Source organism: Lagopus leucura, unplaced genomic scaffold, assembly GCF_019238085.1.
Source record: "Lagopus leucura isolate 7727_CA_CO unplaced genomic scaffold, USGS_WTPT01 Super-Scaffold_100055, whole genome shotgun sequence".
Lineage (NCBI taxonomy): Eukaryota > Metazoa > Chordata > Aves > Galliformes > Phasianidae > Lagopus > Lagopus leucura.
In genome coordinates this window covers 34,563-56,099 of record NW_024962301.1, presented here as the reverse complement: position 1 = coordinate 56,099, position 21,537 = coordinate 34,563, and the positions used below count along the sequence as shown (strand labels likewise).

The 21,537-nt window shown below is 54.3% G+C and overlaps 1 protein-coding gene across 1 annotated transcript in view; it reads left to right on the top strand.

The window, feature by feature from the left end:
* Window positions 1–21,094, top strand: part of RBM19 (RNA binding motif protein 19) — a 49,271-nt gene extending 28,177 nt beyond the window's left edge. The window contains exons 22-25 of the mRNA XM_042886223.1: window positions 9,387–9,492; window positions 13,830–13,950; window positions 17,468–17,579; window positions 20,819–21,094. Of these exons, the coding sequence (XP_042742157.1) occupies window positions 9,387–9,492; window positions 13,830–13,950; window positions 17,468–17,559 (319 nt within the window). The 3' untranslated portion in view covers window positions 17,560–17,579; window positions 20,819–21,094. The remainder of the gene's footprint in view (window positions 1–9,386; window positions 9,493–13,829; window positions 13,951–17,467; window positions 17,580–20,818) is intronic.
* Window positions 21,095–21,537: the final 443 nt, after the last annotated feature.

The following is a 21,537-nucleotide window of genomic DNA, read 5'->3' as shown; positions in this document are numbered from 1 at the left end:
GCAGGAGAGTGAAATAGGTTTTCAGTGCTGTTTTTCAGTTTGAATCAAAAAGGTGTTTAACATAGATAAGGAAATGTTTAACTCTGTGTTATCTTGGCAGGGCTGCTTTAAAAGGTGGATCTTCCCAAGAGCAGAAGGAAGATTTTTCAGTATATCCCTTTCCCTGCCTTGAATATTCATTTCAGCACTGGATTTTAATTTTTTTTTCCCCTGTCCCATGCTCAATGTGCTCCACACCCGCAGGTCCTTGAGCCACAAGGAGCTTTGGCCGCCTATTCTGCTCAGTCCTGTTGCCCAGTGCCATGCAGGGCAGTGCCGAGCTGCTCCCCTGCAGCAGTGCTTCTCATCGAGCTGCGTTCATTTGCAGTCATCAGAGGGGCTGGGGAGGTGAGGAGAGCTGGCAAAGGGGCTGCGTGTCACACGTATGTCAGATGGACTGTGGTATTCTGCTCTGGGGCTTTTGCAGTTTTTCTGTGCCATTGAGGACTAGCACAGGTGCGTGCACACGTGTCGTTTTCTTGCTCAGTAGGAAACGAGCAATGCAGCCCATAGAGGAGATAGCAGCCAGGGTTTCTGAGTAACCCGCTCTTACTGTTAGTATTATAAAGTCTTCTTTTGTCTGAACTACTCAGAAGCTTATATGCATGTTTGTATATAAGGAAGTGAAAACATGTACAACAAAAAAGTAGGACCTCACACTGTAGCTGCATTGCCCGTTGGTCATCCCTCTGGGGCCGGCAGCGGATTTGCGAGACGCAGGAAGTTGCAGTGATGTTGGCCCAACTTCTGAGCTTGTATCTCAGCTTTTAGGACATGGAGCAATCAAGGTGATTGTTTTCTTGATTTTAAAATTCTGCTCTGTGTCATTTCTTAGCTTGATGTTGACCCAGCCACCTTCCATGTCTTTTGCTAGCATATGTGTGAGTATTTTTCTGTCTCGCTTCACAAGAAGGCCTTGAACGAGCCCCCAGTGAATCACAGTTTCCAGCTCATGATGACACTGTGTCCTTTATTTGCATGTCTGTTTACATTGCTGCCCATTGCGGTGTTTCTTCCTCCCCCTCTCCTGTGGGTTTCCAGCCCTGGAGCTGGGCTCTTACTGCGCTGGGCAGGCCCTGCCCTGCTCTCCCTGTGCCCAAGCACTTCTGTTGGCTTCTGCTGCCCATGGCACTATGAGCATTTGTCTGCACTCCTGCCCGCACACTGCTTTTCCTGATGAAACCAAGCCAAGGCAGAGCCCGCTGCCATCTGCCTTCTCGCCTGCCTTTGCTCCTCCCTCAGCAGTACCTGAACCAGCTGAGCGCTTCCAGGCATGAGGCAGAGAGATCTGAAATGTGACAGCCTGATCCAAGTGAGTGCGGGCAGCTCCTGTGGCTCATCCTCCCGGGAGCAGGGTGCTGGGGACAGACTCCTGTTAGGCATCCGGCAGCTCACGTACCGCCCCTTACTCGGTGCCTGTTTTCATACCAAGGTTTTGTTAGGGGCGTGGGGAGCTGGTCCTAGGAAGATGCTCTGCTTTCTGCATGCTCAGTGGTGGACAGACTGCTGCTCCCTCTGTGCTTCTCTCCAGTTTGGTTCTGACTTCTTGTCCTCTTTCCCTTTCACCACATGGCTGTGCCAGCAGCCAAAGGGTTAAATGAGTTTGAGGGCAAGGGAGGGGGGTACAGAGCTGAGGTATTTCAGATGCTCATTACTCACTGCCAGCTTCCCCCAAAATCATATTAATTTCACGCTGTCACGCAGGACTGCGCTGTCTTTCCCGTCAGCATCCAGGAAGGGGGGTGTGCTCATCTCCGCCTGCCATGGGGATGCTTGTGAGGAGAGCTGCAGCCCCTGTACCCGTGGCCGTGCCCCCTCAGCAGGGCTGGGCTCCCACTGCCTGCGAGGCCCAGGGGCCTGCGGAGCTTCTCCAGCCGCCCGCTCCTGCTGATCGTTTTCCACCCCACTGCTTGTGCAAGAACCCCATGAAATGAGGTGTGCTGCAGCAGGAGGGAGGGGAGCGGCTTCTGCTGTCACTGCACACCACCGCAGCCCAGCTCTCCTGCCACCTCTGCGCTGCCTGCATCACCTCCTTCACTTCAGGATATTCTATTTTTCTTTTTTTTTTTTTTTTTGGGGGGGGGGGGGGGGGGGGCGGGCCGGGTTTAGACTAAAAGGATCAGGCTATCTCCTCCCTGCCTCCCATCACCCTCCCATGGCTGTGCTCCTTGTGGCACATGGCCCTCCCAGGTCACAGCACCTCGATTCCCCTATGTGCAGCAGGCTCAGAAGGATGGCTCTGCCCACCCTTAGGTGGGAGCTGATGCTGGCTATCCTGCAACCTGCAGGACCTGCTCGCTCTCACGAGCCATTTTCTTGAGGAAACAGGGCTCTCCATCTGCCCGCATCACTTCTTGAGGCTGAAGAGGGTGCAGGGCTGCTGGATTCCTACCAGTAACACAGAGCTATGGTGGTGGATGGAGAATGGTGTGCAGACCGCTGCTGCCAGCATGCAGTGCTGCTCATTGCCAGTTCTCTGATACCATTAACCAGCTGAGTGGCAATGAGTCCGGCGTTATTTCGTGTTTTTTAATCTTCCCTTAAGCATCTCACTCTTACTTTCCCATCTCCTTTTGAGGTCCCTCTCCCTGTAGATGCCATCCTTTGAGGTATGCCCTGCAGCGCACTACTGGCACACAGCTGTGGCCTTTTGTCAGCCCCAGCCCTGCTGGTGCTCCTGCTCTGCTCTCCCCCCAGCAGCTCACAGGGAGCTCCCAGCTCTCCTCAGCAAGAGCACTGCATGCAGCAGCCAGCAGAGCCAAGGTGTACGGTGCTGTGAGGGGATGCTTCAGCTTCTCCTCCTGTAACAGGGAGCTCCCGCTTGCCAGCGCTGCTCTGTGCTGCAGATGAAGCAGGTAAAGGGAGGAGAGCACACCCTGTATCCCCAGCAGAAGCCCTTTGCATTCAGCCTCTCACCTGCCCCGTGGATTTGACACGTGGGGGGCATCACCGTCTGGAAGCAGGAGCACTTTAAGGGTGCCCACTTTGTGCCTGGTGCTGGAGCACAGGTTCAAGGCAGGAGGAAGCAGCACTGCTGGGTTGTGCGTGGCACACACGGGCTGCTCCTGAGCCTGCAGCTGTGTCAGCATGGAGTGCTGTCCCAGTGGTGCAGCATTGGGGTGGTTGGTTTCTACCCAGGGCTCTGCTGCTCTCTCTCGGTTGTTGCAAAGCAAGCTGAGGGAACACGCAGAACATCCAGAAATACTTCTGTGCTTGCAGTGCTTCTGCAGCGCATCCAGCTCTGTGCAACCTGACAACTGGTGGCGATGCTGCTGCTGAGCTGTGCTCGGCTCCACATCCTTTGTCTCCTCCTGGTCTGAGGAGCTTGGATGCGGCTGTGAGAGCTGTGTGCACTGTGCTGTGCTCAGATCTCGCCATCCTTGCAGTATTGAGGCACCAGAATACAAGTGCTTCACTCAGGCTTCCGCGTTCTGAATGCATTTGCATGCATTTGATCTTCCCTACATGCTTCTCTTTCTTCATGATGAAAATAATTAATCTGGGTGTTTTTCGAAGTCATCCTGCAGTTTTACAGGGACACGGCTTAAACAAGGATTCTCTTTAAAGAAGAGCTATGTTAAAATAGCTCTCTGCCTATAAATACCTCCTCGCATCTATATTTGTTCTCCAGCTCGGTGCAGGAGGTTGTACAGTCGGGTCTGTGCTGGTTTCGGCCTGTAAGTACAAGGTTGCAGCCAGCATCCTGCAGCATTGCTGTTTTCCACGCAGGGTGCCCTGTGTGTCCCTTCTGCGGCTTCAGGGCATGGCTGCATCTCTTCTCATGTTCAGTACTTTGCCAGTTGCACGAATTCCTCTTCTGTCTTTGAAATCAGCTGACTCATAAGGAGCACAGAGCAAAGGAGATTTGTACCAGGCCCTCCTGCAGGCACTATTTTTAGCATAACTTATTTCTGACCGTAGCCGCGCTATGATCAGGATTTTCAAAAGAACCACAAAGAGATGGATCCCCAGTCTTGGTGCTGTTTGGGCTGTGGGTTGCTTTGAAATCCCAACATGTGGGAGGTGGGTGCGGGCACCACCACTCCTCAGCCCATGCAACTGCATGGCTCAGGAGCTCTGCAGAGCGGTGTGGGTGTGAAGTCCATCCACAGATTCCAGTTCCTTGGGTTTGGGATGTAAGGGTGTCAGCCTGGTTCTCTGGTGCCTGCAGTGCTGTTCAGCTGGTGCTGTGCCTAACCCAGCACTGTGCCTTCCCTTTGCCATCCCGAGCACTGGGATGGAGAAGTACAGAAGGACATCCGTTCACGCTTTGAGTAATGAATCTTTAAGCATGAAAATAATTGCAGATAGTGCCCAAGTGTCCACTTAGGGGGTGTGAGCATGCTCGGTGAGCCCTGGGCACTTCTCTTCGGTCTCGCCAAATAGAGGAGGAGAAGTGCCTCCAGCTGTGACGTGAGGCAGAGCCCGGTAAGGAGCCGCATCCCAGCACCGTGCTGAGCCCATGGAGCGGGATTAAACGTGACAGCATTACGACACCAAACCCGGTGCTGGCACCTGTTTAAAAATGACTTAAGTGGAGGGATATTAAAATTTTAAAACCTGCCACTGTGCTGCTGATGGAGGATTTAAAAAATAATAATTACCGGGCTGTTTTTGTCCCTCTTTTTGCTTGGTTTTCAGAATTGGTTTCTTTCTGTTTAGCATGCAGCCTAATTGCGTAATTACACGATAGACTGGAGTAGAATTTAGTGCGTGTAATACCAGTTATAAAGAAGAGCCCTAATTATGTATATCTTCTCAGGTAAATAATACATCAGGGGCACAGAGTGGCCTAATTACTGCTCTGAAAACCTGCCTAATGACTAATTTACTTGGAATTTCAGAAAGCTTTTGATAAGGTCCCTCATAAGCAATGTTAAAGAAAATAAATCGAGAAGGGGTAAAATGTTTTGCTACATTTTTAAGCAAGCAGTTGAGGCGAGGAGGAAACAGCCCCCATACTCCTGCTATGTGTGTCCTGGGAGGAAGGGAAGCCCTGGGGCTGCTGAGAATCCCGGAGCAGAGCCTGAGAGCCCTTAGCAGGAGCCTCAGGGTCCCACGGAGCCTTGGGGGGGTCCCATGTGAGCACTGAGCTGCTGCAGGGAGGAAGGCAGGAGGCAGCAGCCCCATAATAGGAGTGCAGAGGGGCAGAGGACATTCCTCCCAGGGCGCCACAGCCGCTGGCTTTCGGGCTCCCCGTTCAGCACAGCTCTGCCTTGTGGGCATTGTGTGTATCGTACAGGGTCAGCCAAGTGACAGCAGGCTGTCTGCTGTGCCACCTCTGCACAGCCCTCCACTTTGCTTTTGGGTTTCCTCCGTGTGCTCCCAGCTGCAGGATCCAAAGCAGAAGGACAGAGTGAGCACGACGGGCTCATGCATGCTGGGCAAAGATGGAGCATGGGGATTGTTGTGCCTGGCCAGCGACATGCTAATTGGCTTTCTTTCCTAGCAAACTTTGCAAATGATGCTCTTTTAGTTGTCAGCAAGATAAACAGTTGCTGCAGCAGGTGTGCCAAAAGCACCGTCTGGATGTAATTAGGCATGCTCACCAGAGAGCACCCAAGAAATGCAACAGAGCTGCTTGTCCCAGTCTTGTCTGGGGGTAGGAACGGGGTTGGCGGTGCTTTCCTGTGAGCTCAATGATAATAAGGCCTAGGTCAGGGGTGGATGCAGCTGGTGCTGCATAGCACAAACATACGGAACCCCTCTGTGCATGGCACAGGGAGGGAACAGCCTCCTGCAGGGCCCAGAGCATCCCCTCCTGTGCTACAACAGCGTGGTGCTTGTGGACCCTATCCTCTCATATTGGATCTGTGTCCTGGGTATGGGCACGCTGCTCTGCATGGCCTGGCTGTCAGCACCTGCCCATGCCCCTGTGCTGCCGAGGTGTTCTTGCAGCTGCCTCTGTGCCCTGCATGCTGTGTACTGGGCTTTGGCTCTGTCCCACGTACTGAATGCTCACGTCATGTTGCACCGTTTCTTTTCTTAATCCCAACTGCCTCCACTGGCTGACAGGCTTTGTGTGTCTGTGTGAGGCTGGTAAGCAGCAGCCATCAGCTCAAGCAGCGGGCAGGGGTTGGCTTTCCAAGGCCGCCAGAGTGGCCATCTCGACTGCAGAGCCTTTGGAAGTGTTGCTGGTGAGCTTCTTCCATCAGAGTGAGTCAAGTGGTGTTCCCCGTGGATAGGCTGGCTCCAGCACCTGCCTCCTGGAGAAGTCTGATGTGTCCTTCAACCCCTCCGTTGCCTCACAAGCAGTGTCCCAGAGCTCCCCAGGACTGAGTGTTTGGGCAGCCCAAGGCTGGAGCCATGCAGGCGGCACCGTGCCGGAGCAGTCTGTGGTGGCATGGGGCATTGCCACGGCCCTGCTGCAGGACGGGTACAGCTGCCACTGGCTGCAGGCACGGAGGGCTCCGGCTGTTGGTGGCTGCTGTGCCCTGGAGCTGCTGTGCCCCTCTGCAGGTGCCCCCCCACCCCATGTGTCCCCCCTCCCCAGCTGCTGGGTTACCGAGGAGACGGCGCTGATGGTGCTGGTGATAACGGTAATGGGGGAGATAGGTGGCAGATTAATTCCTGAACTCCCTAACAGGATTTGAGCTAACAAGAGAGGAGGGCTTTTTTGCTCCCTTCCTTTCCCTTCCTGCTTTCAGATATTTCCTGTGCTGAGGATAACAGCACCGAGGAGTGTTAAATTGGCTCTGAATGTCCACCCCTGGCTGTCCGCATTCTTGTAACAATTTCATTAGCTTGAATTATCCACGTTATTTTCTTGTAATGGGATTAGCCCAAGTGGAGTCAGCCCAGTCCTGCAGCGGGGGGCGGGAGGGCCGTCCGTGCGGATCTCATTAACTCCCACATGGGGTGGGCCAGCAGCTCGCCCGGCACAGCCCCTGGCAGGGCCCTGCTTCCGGGGTGGGGGAACAGGAAGGAACATTCTTTTTTTCCTTTTATTCCTTTCTCCTCTGTAATCAGCACATCAACGCAGAAGCAGAGGAGGGTGTGGACATAATGTACTGGGGGAGGGAAGGTCCTGTTTGAGGGTGAAAGGAGAGGGGGAAAAAAAGCAACAGTGACTGTTGTGCATCGAAGGAATGAGTTTAAGCAGAGGTGCACTGCAGGGACATGGCTCTGCGAGGGGGAAGTTCTCATCTTGCTTGGGCCCTGTGTCCCCTTCCAGAGCCATTGCAGTGAGTGGGAGCTCTACCAAAGCTCCATCCTGGACCTGTGTCATGCATCCCCAACCAGCTTCCCATGCCATCATCGGCATTGGGTTTTTTTTCCTGATTTAGGACCATCCCATGCTGTGGAACATGAGTATGTATCTGAGGACATAAGAACAGTTTGTTTTGCACAAGGAGGAAGAAGGTTCCTGCAGAACACCCCCAGCAGCCCTTGAGCCCATCCTCCATGTGTGGCCGTGCCGATGGAGAATGCACAAACACCTCCAGAAAATGAGCACAGCCCAACACGCAGTGTGCTGTCGCCAAGTGGGAGTCTGCACCTTCGGTGGTTATCCTACAGCTGGTCGCAGCCTCAGCCAGGACTTTGCTCTGTCTGGTGCTCCCATCGGAGAGCTGCAGGTTACCTCCTTGTATGCCATCTGCTTCCTTCCTTCTTGTCACCCAGTGGGGACAAGCCATGTCCCCATCCCCACTGCCAGCACCACTCCCAGGGGCTTTGCAGATGGCCCAGTGCAAGGAGCCTTGCTCTATAGGAAGCAATTGGTTCCCCTGCCTCTGCTTCTCTCCCCCATCCTCCCCAAATCTGGAGGAAATAATTGGAAAAGAGAGGTGTGAGCCACTGCCTGGCACTGGAGAGGAAAACATTAAAGGCCTGGGCTCTCCACTTCATTCACAGCTCCTGGGATGGTAATTGCTGTGTTGTGGTTTCTAATTAGCACCACAGCAGGGGAGTGTTTTGCTTCTCAGCCTAGCAGGGCCAGCCCTGTCCCCCACTGCCCTGCTGAGCATTGCAGTGCTGCTCTGGGTGCTGCTGTCCTGGATCAGCTGCCCCACGGCCGCCCCACTGCCACCCTGATCCCACAGACATGCTGCTCCAAGTTTGGACCCCACTGCGGCTTTCTTTGCAGCTAACTTTTTCCCTCTGTTGTTCTACATCCCCACAACTGCCCTGTGCCCTCCATAGCCACCCTGCTGCCATTCACCGTGCGGTTCTCTTGTTCCCTGTGCTGTGCATCAGCTCTCGATGCAGTGACCAAGAGAGGTGCTTGGTGCTTTGGTGCACAGAGCAATGCTGTAGCACTTCAGCCATCATTCTGTTCCCCTATGCCACACATCTTATTTCCCACAGATAATGCATTGGGGCTCCTGTAGTGCATCAGGTAAGGGCTCAGTTCTGGATTCTTTAGGCTGGGAGCCCTCTTGTTGGGCACCCCTGTGCCCCCTCCCCAGGGTACCAAGCACCCGCAGAGACACAGGGCTCTGTGCCCCACACACAGCCCTGCAGCCGAGGCCACGCGTCCCCCAGGGGGGTTTGTTTGTTTGTTTGCGTGGCAGTGGCCCGAAGGGGGCATGAGGGAGGGAGAGCTCAGGCAGCCCCGAGGAGGAGGCGTGCAGATTCATTTTGAGGCTTCATCATGGTGCATTTACACAGCGCGTTGCCTCAGGAAATTGGGCGGATGGATGCCTGGTCATGCTGCCAGAGCGCAGGGTTAACTCCCAGATTTAGCTTATATCATTTCATGAGAGCATTTACGGCCTTTACTGTGTTTATTCCCAGGTGCTCTCTGGCACTGCTGCATCCCGGGCTCCTTTTGTATGTGCGTGCGCGTGTGTAGGTTTTCAAATAAAATAACACATCCAGTCCGACCCGGTCTGCGTTAAATATTTATTGGTTGCAGTTTGTGCATATGTGTTTGATAAATGGAAGCGAGGGGAGGGGAAGCAGGAGCTTGGACACAGGCAGAACACGGGCATTATCCTGGATTCTCAGGGGTGGCACGCAGTGAGCTGTGCTGGAGTCATGCTCCTAGGACTGGGGTAGGGGCTGCAGGGTGCCCGTACCTTGGATCTGGGTGCAGGTACAGCCCTGCCCGAGGGCCCTGCTTTCTGCACATCTCCTCAAAGGAGGGGAGGTACAGAAATTACACTAAGGCGGGTGTTTGCTCTGTGAAGGTATCGGCAGGACAAATGAATGGCCTTTGGGATCCAGCAGAGCTTCCAGCTGTTACAGGATGCTTTGGGGGTGCTTTCCCTTGCAGGAAGTGGGTGGCCTCCGAGCATGGATTGCTCAGCCTCAGGGCTGCCTGTAGCTGGAAGTGCCACGGTGTGGGATAAACATGGCCTTCCTATCAGTCTTGGCATCCTCACTTCTCCCCCTCTTGTTCACAGCACCTTTGGGGAGCTGAAGACCGTCCGGTTGCCCAAGAAGATGGCAGGAACGGGCTCACACCGCGGCTTCGGCTTCGTGGATTTCGTCACCAAGCAGGATGCAAAGGTGAGCCTCACTCCCTTCCCAGCCCTTTCTTGGACCAGGGGGACTCAGGAGCTGCTTGCTGGGACTTACCCCAGGTCTGACATGCTGTTGGACTCACCACAGTGCTGTGATGGAGCCAAACCCCAAAAGTGGGCAGCCCCCAGATGTGCTTTGTCTCTGTCTGCATTCAGAACACTGGCGTACTGTCACCCCCTCTGAGGCCAGCACTCTGAGTACCCTACGGAGGTGGCTTCTGAATGGATCTTCTCTGTGGCTGTGGGGAAGGCCAGGAATGGCTGCTGGGACAGCTGTGCCTTGCAGCGCCATGCTTCAGACCTGCAAGCCTCTGCCTGCAGGAGGAACGGCTTACAGAGTAGTGCGAACAGCCACTGGAGAGTCAGATGTGCGCTGTTATGGAGCTGACACCCAGGGCTCCTGGGGACAGCTGGCTCTGGGACATGGCATGGGCTTCACCCCCAGAAAACAAATGGTCCCATGTGGTCCTGCTTGAGCTGGCTAACCGGTGATAGGAAGGAAAAAAAATTCCATCGCAGTATCACTCTTTTCAAAGTGCTTCTTGGAGAAACTTGCAGGAGAACGTCCTGGGAACCTGAGCAATGCTGGTTGGGACTGAGTTCTGAGCAAGTACCTGCTCAGAGAGTAGTGTGACAGCAGCCATGTTCCAACCCCTGTCCTCCAGCACTTGTGAGAAAGACAGTCAGCCTTGGGGAAGGTTTGCTCCTACCAGCACCAGTATTTGCAGGAGGCAGGGCAGCACCTGGTGTGCTGGGCAATGCTTCCAGCCAGCAGGTAGCACTACCAGGACTGCAGGCTGTGCTGGGCAGCTTTGTTTTGTGTGGGTGCAGTGGGTGCAAGTTGTTGTGAAGGTGCTGTTTGGGTGTCCCTGCTGCTAGCAAGGTGTGGGATCTGGAGGAGGAGCAGCTGTGGGTGTGGGCCAGGGGTCATCACTGTGGTGTTACTGCCTGAAACCAGTCCCAGTTTTCAAGACCATGAGCAGAGGTGATAGAGGGAGGAGCAGGGAGCAGGCATAGCCTGTGTTTATATTTTTAGACAGGATCCATTGATCCAAGGTCACAAGGGACTATTAGATCATCTGTTCCAGCATGACCTCCCCTATAGCACAGCACATGGGGTTTCTGTGTTAGTCCTGTATTGATCCACATTCAAACCTCCTTTGACTCAGCACCATGCTCCCTTCCAGGCTGCGTTCCTCCAGGACTGGACTCTGTTTGGTACACTTCTGCTCATACAGGAGCCTCTGTCAGCAGCTCTTTCAGGAGCATCTGGGTGCAGGAGAGAGGTGCCCTGCTCCAGGTGCTCCTGCTGCCAGCATCTAGCAAGGACCAACACTCCCCTGGTCCCACAACGCAGGGACAGCCCTGGAGCTTGAGCCCTGAGAAAGATCACTCCAAGGGTTCCTTCTCTTTTCCAGCAAAGCAGCTTTTCTTCCTTCCTTCTTTTTTTTTTGTTTTTTTTTTTGTTTTTTTTGTTTTTTTCAACCTCTTCTCTTTTAGGGATTTAATTGTCTCACAAGTGGCACATCAAGTACACTCCATTGGCCGTCTGGAAAAGGATGTGCTATGTATTGATGAATAGGATCCTGAATATTGTAAACACAGCCATAATTGGCTGAGAGTTTATTGCTAAGTGAAATGAGAGAGGAGGGGAGTGGGCCTGGAGACCTCTGAGCTGAATGGCTGCAGACGATCGGTGACTTTTTTTTTTCCCCTAAGAGTGGTAATTTGGAAATCACTTATAAGCGTCCTATAAAACATGATGCTTTTATAATAGAACAGTTACGGTGGCTTTGTTGGGCATTTAAAACCTGTGACCTCCCCGTTTGTCTTTCTCTGAGCCACGACAGAGCACCTGCAGAGGTTCTCCAAAGCTGGGACAGAGGCTCCCACTGCAGTCCTGGGGCTGAGCCCATGAAGTTTGCTTCCTGCCGCTGTCCCTGGGGTTGTGGGGTGGTCCTGGTGTGCACCAGGTGGGCACCATGCATGCAGTGTCAACTCTGGGTACGGAAGCGTTAACCATGGGATACGTTTCCTGAAGTTCCCCATGCAGAATTGTTGTGGGATTGTTTTTATTTTGAAACTATTAACTGGGAGCCAAGTTTCCACTTTTCTCCCTCGTCAATATAAAAATACATCTGGTCTCCAAATAGAAATTGCCCTTTTGGGAAAGACAGCCAGCCCTTTAGAAATGTGCACACATGGAAGGAAAAATCCTGTGCGCAGCTGGCAGTGCCTCAAGCACCATCGGGTGGGAGTGTTTCTTGTGAGGAAGAGAAACGTATCAGTCTCCCAGTGGTGGCGGCCCTCTGTCCCTCCAATGCCAACAGCCTGAGGCTCTTCAGCTTGAGTGTTTTATGGAGCAAGGCAGGGGGCTGCAGACAGAGCAGCCCTGTCCTCAAATTAACAGAGCACACAGGGGTGGCCTCAGCACCCAGCCCAGCTGTCCAGCGCAGCACAGTGCTCAGCCACAGCGGGTGCAGCCCCCAGCAGCATCCCGTGCCCACAGCCCGTCTGCTTGTCTTCCCTTTGCACTTTTCCTGTTCAAATGTATCTTTCTCCTCCCTGTTTTTTTTTTCTTTTTTTTTTTCGTGCAACAGCAGCAGCGGCACATTTCCCCTTCTTGCAGGAAGACATTGGGCCTTTGGATGCATGGGGGAAGCTTTACTGCCCTCCACCCCCTTGTTTCTTGAATCATCAGTGCATCCTCTCTTTTCCCTGAGGTAGTATGGATCCCACTCAAAGCAGCAAATGCAACTTGTTTATTTTCAGTGGTTCCCAAAGGAAATGACATTGGGTGTTTTCCATCTGAAGCGCACGGCTCCTCCTCTGCAGCCCCAGCCTGGGGAGCCCCGCAGTACTGGGTGCTTTGCTTCTCCCATGTGCTGGAGCACTGGGGCTGGGCAGGAGCTGTGCACCTCCCGCGTCCCACCAGCAGGTTCCTCCATCACACAACAGCCCTCTGCATCATGGGTCCAGAGGATGCTTTATGTACCTATGCCCTGTCCTACAGCCTCCTCTGCCTGGTGCTGCAGCTTGTGAGCAATCCAGAAGTCAAAATGAACAAATGAGAACCAATGGTGAGCGCTGCCGTTGTTTGCCAGGCAATGGCAATGGCTCTTTGTGCCAATGCAAACAGCCATCACAGCTCCCCACTGCTGCTCCCCCTGAGTGTTTATTTAAGCCAACACATTGCTCTGCTAATTGGATCCCATTCTGAGTGGAAATGGGCCTTTAAAACAACAGCAGCTGCAAATAAAGGCAGCTGTAGCTGCAGAAGGCTGCAGCCTCATACGGAAGCACAACCGCCCAGAAATGAGGCCTGTGTGGGTCTGTGGGGGTGGCAGGGTGCAGAGATGGAGAGCGCTGATATGCCAGCAGGGTGCAGGGAATGGGAGATGTGTTCCTCTCTTCTGGATTGAATGGGAGTTGTGGGAGTGATGGAGAGTCAGAACCACTGAATTGTTAAGGTTGGAAAAGACCTCTAAGATGACAAGTCCAACCCCAACGCATCCCCACCGTGCCCACTATCCATGTCCCTCAATGCTGCATCTCTGCGGAGCTCGAACAGAGGGGTGCGTTTCTGTCTGCTGTGCCTAGAGTGAGTTTACAGACTATGAATTTACATAATCCTAATCCTGGCTGAGGGTTTTTAAAGAGCATGCTGGATTCTTTGCTTTGTCCCATGCCTAGCCATATACTGCACAACTGTGCTGGCCAGCTTGCCAGCTTCAGTGTCAGCAAGAGATAGCTGCTGTATGGCTGATGGTGAAGACAAAGGGAAGTCAGGGAGAAAGCATGGGGAAGGCAAGGGGAAGGCAGACTTCCTGGCACAGGCTGAGACTCGTCCCACTGATGGACTCAGAGCAGCCTCTGCTGATGTTGGGTTGTGCTTTGCTATGCCAGCATGGAATGGGAGGGTTCCCAGGTGCACCAGGCAGTTAGTTGCATCTTCCTTTCCCTTCTCAAGGGCACGTGCTGCTGCAGTGCCAGCAGGGACCAGGTGTGACCTGACTCCCTGCACCATCCCCCACCTCACCGGGCAGCAGTGCTCCTGGCCCCAGGGCTGCACCCAGAGCTGAGCAGCTGTGAGGGGCTCCTGCTGCAGCCCACGGGGATAGTGGGTGGTGATTGCTCTTTGCGGATGTGTGGAAGGTAAATGATCAGGCCAGAGGTGCTGATGGAGACGAATCCTGCCCTGTCAGAGCAAAGTGCTCAGAGCAGGGTGTTCTCTCCCCTTTAGATTCAGGGCGGAGGGAGGGACATCTTTGTTTTTCCTTACTTCTTATTTTCTCCTTTTTTTTTTTTCACTTTGATCTTCAGAAAGCATTCAATGCCCTGTGCCACAGCACGCACTTGTACGGCCGCAGGCTGGTCCTGGAGTGGGCAGACACAGAGGAGACGGTGGAGGCCCTGAGGAGGAGGACGGCTGACCACTTCCACGGTAAAGCATCCTCCTGGCTGCTGGCACACCCAGCTGGCACCGACCCGCTGGCACACAGCCACACTGCACCGGCCCTTCCCCACCAAGGAGAAGGGGGCACGCTGCTGGGAAACTGCTGCGCTCAGGGAGCAGAGCATGCAGCTCTGTGCAGGTCGAGCAGAGGGCAGCAGGCTGACTGCTTTATCTGACACAGCCAGGCATATGTGCCAGCTACCCACTGCACTGGCAGCACCGGGGCTCTCTGTGCCAGCTGCAGGCTCCGCTGTGCCGGTACCCTGCAGTGCTGCAGAGGTGGGAACAGCAAGGGGTGAGCAGCCCTTTTGGCGCTGTGCCACACAGAAAACCTCCCAGCAGAGGAGTGTGGGTAGGGGTGGGCTCTGGGAGGGTGATGGAGGCACAGAGAAGCTCAGTTACAAAGAAGAAATAATGTGACCATCGGGTGGGATCCAGAGAGTGCTGTTTGAATCAGGTGCCTGAGAGTGACAGCTCAGTAGATAGCAGCGCTGCAGGCTGCTATTGACAGCCATTGACAGCACAAACGCTTGGCTTGGCAAATATTTATGTAGGAAGGGCTCCCCTGGGCTGGAGGACTGAGCTGGAGATCGATGCTCTCCTCCCGAATCCCCAGCAGCATCCCTTACCTCTGCCACACACCTGCCTGTCACCAGGGGTTGCACAGCACCATGGGGATGAGCAAAGCACTGTTCCCAGTACTGGAGGCTGTGGATGAGGGGGAAGAGGTGAGTAGGAGGTAGATGTGCACTGGGGTGGACATGGGCTGAGCACCAGCATGGCACTGAGAAGACCTAAAGGAGCCCATTGATGTCTTCCGTGTATAACCGCTGCAGGCATGCGTGGGAAGCAGGGAGGACAGGCACTGCCTAGAGATGGATGCACCCTCTGGAATGTAGCTCCGAGCAGCGGTGTGGAGCCAGGCTCCAGGCAGCACAGCTCATGGCACAGCTCATGGCAGAGCTCATGGCCAGGCTCTGGGCAGCACTGCTCCATGGCACAGCTCATGGCACAGCCCACGGCCAGGCTCTGGGCAGCACTGCTCCATGGCATAGCCCATGGCCAGGCTCCAAGTGGCTCAGCTCCAAGTGGCACAGCTCATGGAAACAGCCCATGGCCAGGCTTCGAGTGGCACAGCTTGTGGCACAGCCCGGGCCAGGCTCTGTGCAGCACAGCTCCGTAGCATAGTTAAGAGCTGCTTGCCCCTTAGCAGCTCTGAGGCAGTGTCAGTTTGGCCTTAGCACAGAAGCACTTCCCTGAGCCCTGATGCTGCAGGAGATGGAGCATTCCCCATTCCAGCTCCACCTCCCCTCTGCTGCAGTCATGCACCTTACTTCTGGACACTGCTTACACAAATTTGACTCCTCAGGTCTTGTTTCTTAGGTTGGAGAGCTCTGGACCTCAAGTCTCGTCTCTTGTCATAGGCATTGGTCATAGCAGTCAGGTCATATCTGAGCCATCATTTCCAAAGATCCAACAGACACAGTAGGATGGAGCAGGGCCCCTTCCCTCACTGCACAGCACCTGGTGCTCTGCAGTCCCACTCAGAACTGTGTGTGTGCATTCGTGAGCATCCCCCTGTTCACGTACTGTCAGTGTCCAATCCCACACATCCGTCCATCCATCCATCCGTCCATCCATCCATCCATCCATCCGTCCACCTCCTTCGGTTTTATCCCTTTCCCTCCATGCCCACCGCAGGCAATGCGGCCGCACCACGTCCCACTCCCATCCTCCCCACTGCCATCGACCTGTGTTGGAGCACCGTGCCAGCGGGCCACCGGCCTCCTGCCAGCGCTAACGCGAGCGCCAGCTGTGCCAGGCGCTCGTCCTGCTCCTTGCCATCGATCAGAGAATTAACTGACAGATGGGAAATGCTGCGCCGAGCACAGGAAGGGGAAGGGCTGGCTTCTGCTGGGGGTGAAGCAGTGGGAGCCATGGGGCTGGGGTCCGGCCCTTGTTTGGGTAGGAGAGGGCAGAGAGAGGAGGGCAGGGGCTGAACCTCGGCTTGCTCCCTCCCTCAGGCTGCAGCCCGAAGCTGGGGGCTGCTGCTTCCCCGTCGGTTCTGGCTCCCTTTGTATTCGTTCTTCCTCTTTTCTTCTTTCTTTCTTTTTTTTTTCTTTTTTTCTGAGAGCGCCTCTGTAACTAATGCAAACACATGCCGTTGCCAGAGAGTAAACCCCACAGGATTAGCATGGCATCCGCAGCCCCACCACGGTGTAATCCCGCCGTAATCCCTGCCAGCCCACCCCCGGCTTTGGCTGTTGTTTAAAGGAAGTAAATGGGATCGTTAGTGGAAAACCCTAACCAGCCTGAAGCAGCAGAACGGACATCCTACCGATCCACTTGCACCCTGCTCCTTTTATATTATGTCATTCCTTTATTCCTCTTTCGCCTCCCTGTTAGGTGGCCGTGGGATGCCTGGTGGCACATGGCATGGCGTGGGTGTCCGTGGTGTGGGTGCTTGTGCGTGGGGTGTAGGTGCCTGCACAAGTTGCAGTGTGCTCTGAGGGGCTGCAGGGTCAGGATGTCCCCGTGCCCAAGGTTTGTGTGCAGTGGATGTGGAGCTCTGGGACCACGCTTGGTGCCGCCTCACCTCAGCTCTGGGCAGCAGGCAGCAGGAGCTGGGTTAGGGCCTTCCTCTGGCCTCAGCCATCCTGTTTTGTGTCCGTAAGAGCCCTGGTGGGGCAGAGCTGTGCATGGGGCCTGGGGTGGCAGCCGCACCCCTTCCCACAACCCCCAGGAGCAGGCGGGCCCTGGCACTCTGACAAGGAATTAATTGAAAAATAAAATCGTTAGGTGGGAACTCCAGAAATGCAGAACTGTTCCAAGCTGGGGGAGGCAGAGGAGGGGGATGTGAGCTTTTGTCAGGTTAATTTCTTCTGTATTGATGTTTTGTGACATTTACTTGTTGTTTATCTCCCGCAGCAGCTGTAATACTAAAAGAAAACGCACAGCTTGTTCCATTTATTTATTTTACACCTTTTCTTCAGTCCTATGGTATGTTTGTTTGTTTGAGAAACCCGGCGAGGCTTTTGATGTCTGAGGCAGGATTCAAACAGCTGTTCTCCACGTGCTCTGCAGCCGCTGGCAGGGAGTGGGGGGGGCAACTTCTGCAGAGGGCACTCTGCGCCTGGCGGGGGACGTGGCACTGCCTTGCATCCAACATGGGGCAGGCAGATCCAGCACTGCAGGCCTGCAGCATCATCTGAACTCCACTAGGACTGGGGCCCGGCCCCAAGGGACCAGCCTGCTGTCCGGACAGCTGCTGCAGCCTCTCTTGGACGTGGGATGGGTGAACTGCATTTAAGGGTTGTCATTGCTGTGTGTTGGCTGGAGGTGGGCACGTGGCTTCCAGCAGAGCCTTGGAGTAAAGGTGCTGTGGGTGGGGAGACAGCTCCCCAGTGGTGCCCATGGGGTTGATGGGGCAGGACTGGGCTGCATGTGGTGCACGTACCCCTTTGTGACCCTCACCTTCATTTTTCTCTCACCTGTGCCTCTACAGATTCCCCAAACAAGAAGAAGCGATCAGAGGTGTTGGGTGAGATCCTGGAGCAGCTAGAAGAGGAGGAGAGCAACAAAGATGAGGCCCTCTAACCAGTGTGCAGCATGGTGAGGTAGGTATGGCAGAGGTGGCCCTGCAGGATATGCTGCTGTTGTGGGGGGGACAGCTCCTGGGGACATGTGGCAGGGACATGGGTGGCTCAGAGCCATGCTCAGTGCATGCTTCCTTCCTCTCCCCCATAAAGACAGGGACAATCCCAGCAGGGTTACATTGCTTCCCACTTCATGCAGCGTGTTGCAGTGTGTGCGTGGCCTTGAGTTAGCATTTGTTCCCCTGGAGCTGCTCAGCTGAAGGATGCATCCAGTGGTCAGCAGCTCTACAGCACGCAACTGGAGAAGGGATGGAGCTGCAGTGTCCAGAGCCAGGCAGCCCCAGCTGTTTGGACACAGCCCGCCCCAGCTCCTGGATGCAGTTGTGCCATTGCCCACAGACGGTGTCTGCAAACCTCCCCAGCTCTGCTCCTAGAGCCGGTACTCCCAGCTCTGCTGCTTCTTCCTGGTGCCACACACTGCACCTCTCTGCCCCCAGGAGCCGGCATTGCAGGCACTGGGACTGACCCCCAGACTCATTCACAGGTTGTGGGATACTAATGCCTGCCTTTTGCTGCAACCCCAGCACGGTGCCCAGGCCTCAGCCTTGCCCCGAGACAGGTATTTGTGCCCACTGTACAGGTGGATAAACTGAGGCACGTGATGGAGCAGCACTATCAAGGCAGCTGTCAGTTGAAGTAGAGATGAGTTCAGTGCAGAGTTCTGGAATCTGGGTTTTTTTTTGTTGTTTAGGCTTTTTTTGCCCAGCATTGATGAGTGACAATCCTGGCGGGGCTGGGAGGGTGACAGCAGGGGAGCAGGGTGGGCAGCAGAGCCCTGTGTGTCAGGGGGCTGCCATCAGTTCAGCCTGGGGGAAAGAGACATCTCTGGGGAAGTGACAGTGAAAGGTGGGGGGGGATGGGAGGCACGTGGCACTGCAAGAAAAGATGAAAACCATCCCAGATCCATGGGAAGAGCGCTGCAGAGTAATAATGTATATATGAAGTGCTAGGTAAAACAGAAGGGTTGGACAAGGATGCTCAGCAAGAGGGAGGCACTGGCACGGCAGCACAGCCAGGACTGAGCAGGGCCCTGCCCACACTGCCCCCAGCACTCACTTTCAGCAGAGCCTAACAGGGCTACAAGTTTGGGTTGGATTTTCCCGTGTTGGTTTTCTTTTTCTTTTTCTTTTTTTGTGTTTTTCCCTCCCTTCATTGTCTTTTGTGGCAAGGCAGGGTTCTTGCTGCGCATCTCTGAGGTCTGCAGCGGCGGCGAAAAGGATTAGCACAAGCTGAGCATGTAGGCTTTAGAGAACAGAGCAGAGTTTGGTTTCAACATCTAATTCAATTTGTTCTGCCGAGATTGAAATATGAAATGGTTGCCAGTCAAATGTTCAAAGGGGGGAGGAGGGAGGAGAGGAGAGAGGGAGCCTTCCAAATTTAAATTTTAATGAAAATTAATTTAACCCTTTGATATGTTTTAAAACATGTTATTTCCCTGTCTGGATATGGGCTAGAAAACATTCACAAGGGTTTTTTTCCATACCTTCAAACATAATGAAGGTTTTCTTTTTCCCTTAATGATACTTATCTCGTTGAGCAGTTCGACACTGGTTAATTTTTCAGGCAATTTGGTATCGGGGAAATCTGTTTGATGTGTGCGGGTGGGGGGGGCTGTGTATGTACACAGCTCTGCGCCCATACATTAATTATGGAAGTGCTGATCGCAGCTCTGGAGAACAGTTGGAGTTAATTCCCACTCTGCAGGCAAGGACCCGACTTCTCCGTTGCACGTGGAGGATCCCGCGCAACGCACCCCGAAATGACAGCAGGTGTAACGGCAGCGTTTGGAGCTGTGGGGTGGCTCTGGGTGCTGGCTGCAGCTGTGCTGGGCTGGGGGCACGAGCTCCTCAGCTCTGCATGTACTGCGCACAGCCAGCAGCCCTGCCCGGCTCTGTGCCCCAGAGCACCGCGTGACACGGGCGCGCTGCCTCCTGCTTCCCAAAATGTACGCATCTGAGAGGGGGAGAAATCGCATGGCAGGGCTTGAGATTTCAGACTTATCCATTCATGAATAATAATCAGGCTCAGTAATTCACAGTAAATGGGTATCCAAATTGGCTAATAAGGGAGGCTTTCACCCCAAACTGGAGCTGGGAAGAGAGGCAGAGAGAATATCAACAAATGTTGGCTGAGGCATATGCGCACGATGTGACCTGAATTGGAGAAATATGCAAAGCTGTGGGAGCGGGAGCACGGCTCTGCCAGGGGGTCCGTGGGGCAGAGGGGCAGCAGCAGCACCCTGCAACCTGCCTGGGGCTGGCGCCTTCCCATCACACATTCCACCGTTGCAGGGCTGTGGGTTGAGGCTGGATGTCAGGCCCGTGGGACGAGTCGTTGCCTGTGACTGCTGCCGCTCACTGCACACTGGGGCTGTCCTGAGGGCTGCAGGACCTGGCAGCAGGCATAGAAGCTTTGCCTTCCACCTGGCACGGAGCCTGCAGGTGTTCAAGGAGCAGCTCGCAAGCATCCGGGTGCACGCAGGATGCAAGAGGAGGAAAGGGGGAAAACCTGCAAGGGGTTTTGTGGGGTGGAAGGTGCTGAAAATGAAGGAACCCACCAAAAAAAAAAAGAAAAGCAGGAAAGCGGAGAAATTGGTGCATGGGGATGAAGTCAGGATGGATGCTGGAGGCAGTGAGCCAGGGCAGCTCCTCCTGCCTGGAGCTGGGCGCTGGGACACAGGAGTGGGCATGCCCTTCCCAAACCCCACACACAGCACTGGCAGTGCTGTGCCTGGCCCTGCAGGTGGGAGGCAGAGCTGTGGCTTCGTTAAGATGCAGCCCTCAGATCTCTGCTCTCCCTCTGACAGCTGAGTGTGATTGACACTTACAAATTACCCAGCCAAAAATGTCGAGTCTTTGACCCCTGAGTAACATCTTTGGCAAGCCTGAGATTTGCCAGCATTTTGTCATCTAATTACTACAAATCCCTTGAAAATTCTCTGGCTGGTGAATTTTTAATGCGGGACAATCTCAATGTGATGCATCGCCCAGATGAGCACACACACACACACACACACGCTCCTGCCATTCCCCTTCACCCACCCACTCTCATCCTTTCCCTTCCCTCTCCATCACCTCCCTGCCCCAGCACTGCAGGGCCCAGGGCTGCACCTCAGATCCTCCAGCCCCTCCACCTCCTGCAAACTGTGCAGCAGTGACTGGTGACTGCTTCATGGCATTGCCTTTATTCTTTTTCCCTAGGGCTGATGGATGAAGAACTGATGGATTCTCAGTGAACACTCACCTGTTGTGTACCCACAGTCCATCCCTGGAGCACAGAGCTGCGCTGCTGCCCCAGGACCCCCTCTATCCACAGCACCGGGGCAGGAGCGCAGCGCTCAGACTCCAGCACTGAGGTGGGAGTCCTCGCCACCCCAAGCAGTCTGGCAGATTGCTCTTCATGTCTGAAGTTAACGATCATTTGTATACATTAAAAGCCACGCATATATTTTTAATAAGAGCTTTACGAAATCTCAAGGTTTGCTTGGATGTATTTCTGAATTCATGGGGTTATTCTGTCCTGATGGGTGGATAAGGGTGATAAGGGAGCGGGGTGGGGGCCGTGGTGCTTTCGGCTCTGCCTGTGTCACTTCTGTCCCCTCTCGCAGGCAGCTGCCTCCCGCCCCTGCCTGGCTTTCAAAAGGAAAGAGGCTTTGCTTTGCAGCGAGGCTACCACGTTACATATGTACGCAGCTGATAAAGTATTTTCACTTCGCCCCTTTCCCCTCTGGGAATCGCTGTCTTATGGCAAAACTGTTTTGTCTGACAAGGGCTGAACAGATTACACGTGTTGGCTGCAAACACGGGGCCTTTTTTTTTTTCTTTTTGAGAACCTCATACCTTAAAAAAAAAAGATCCCTGCAGCACCTCAGTGCCTGGGGTGCCGTGCACGGTGCCTGTGCGTCTCTTCAGGTCTGTGT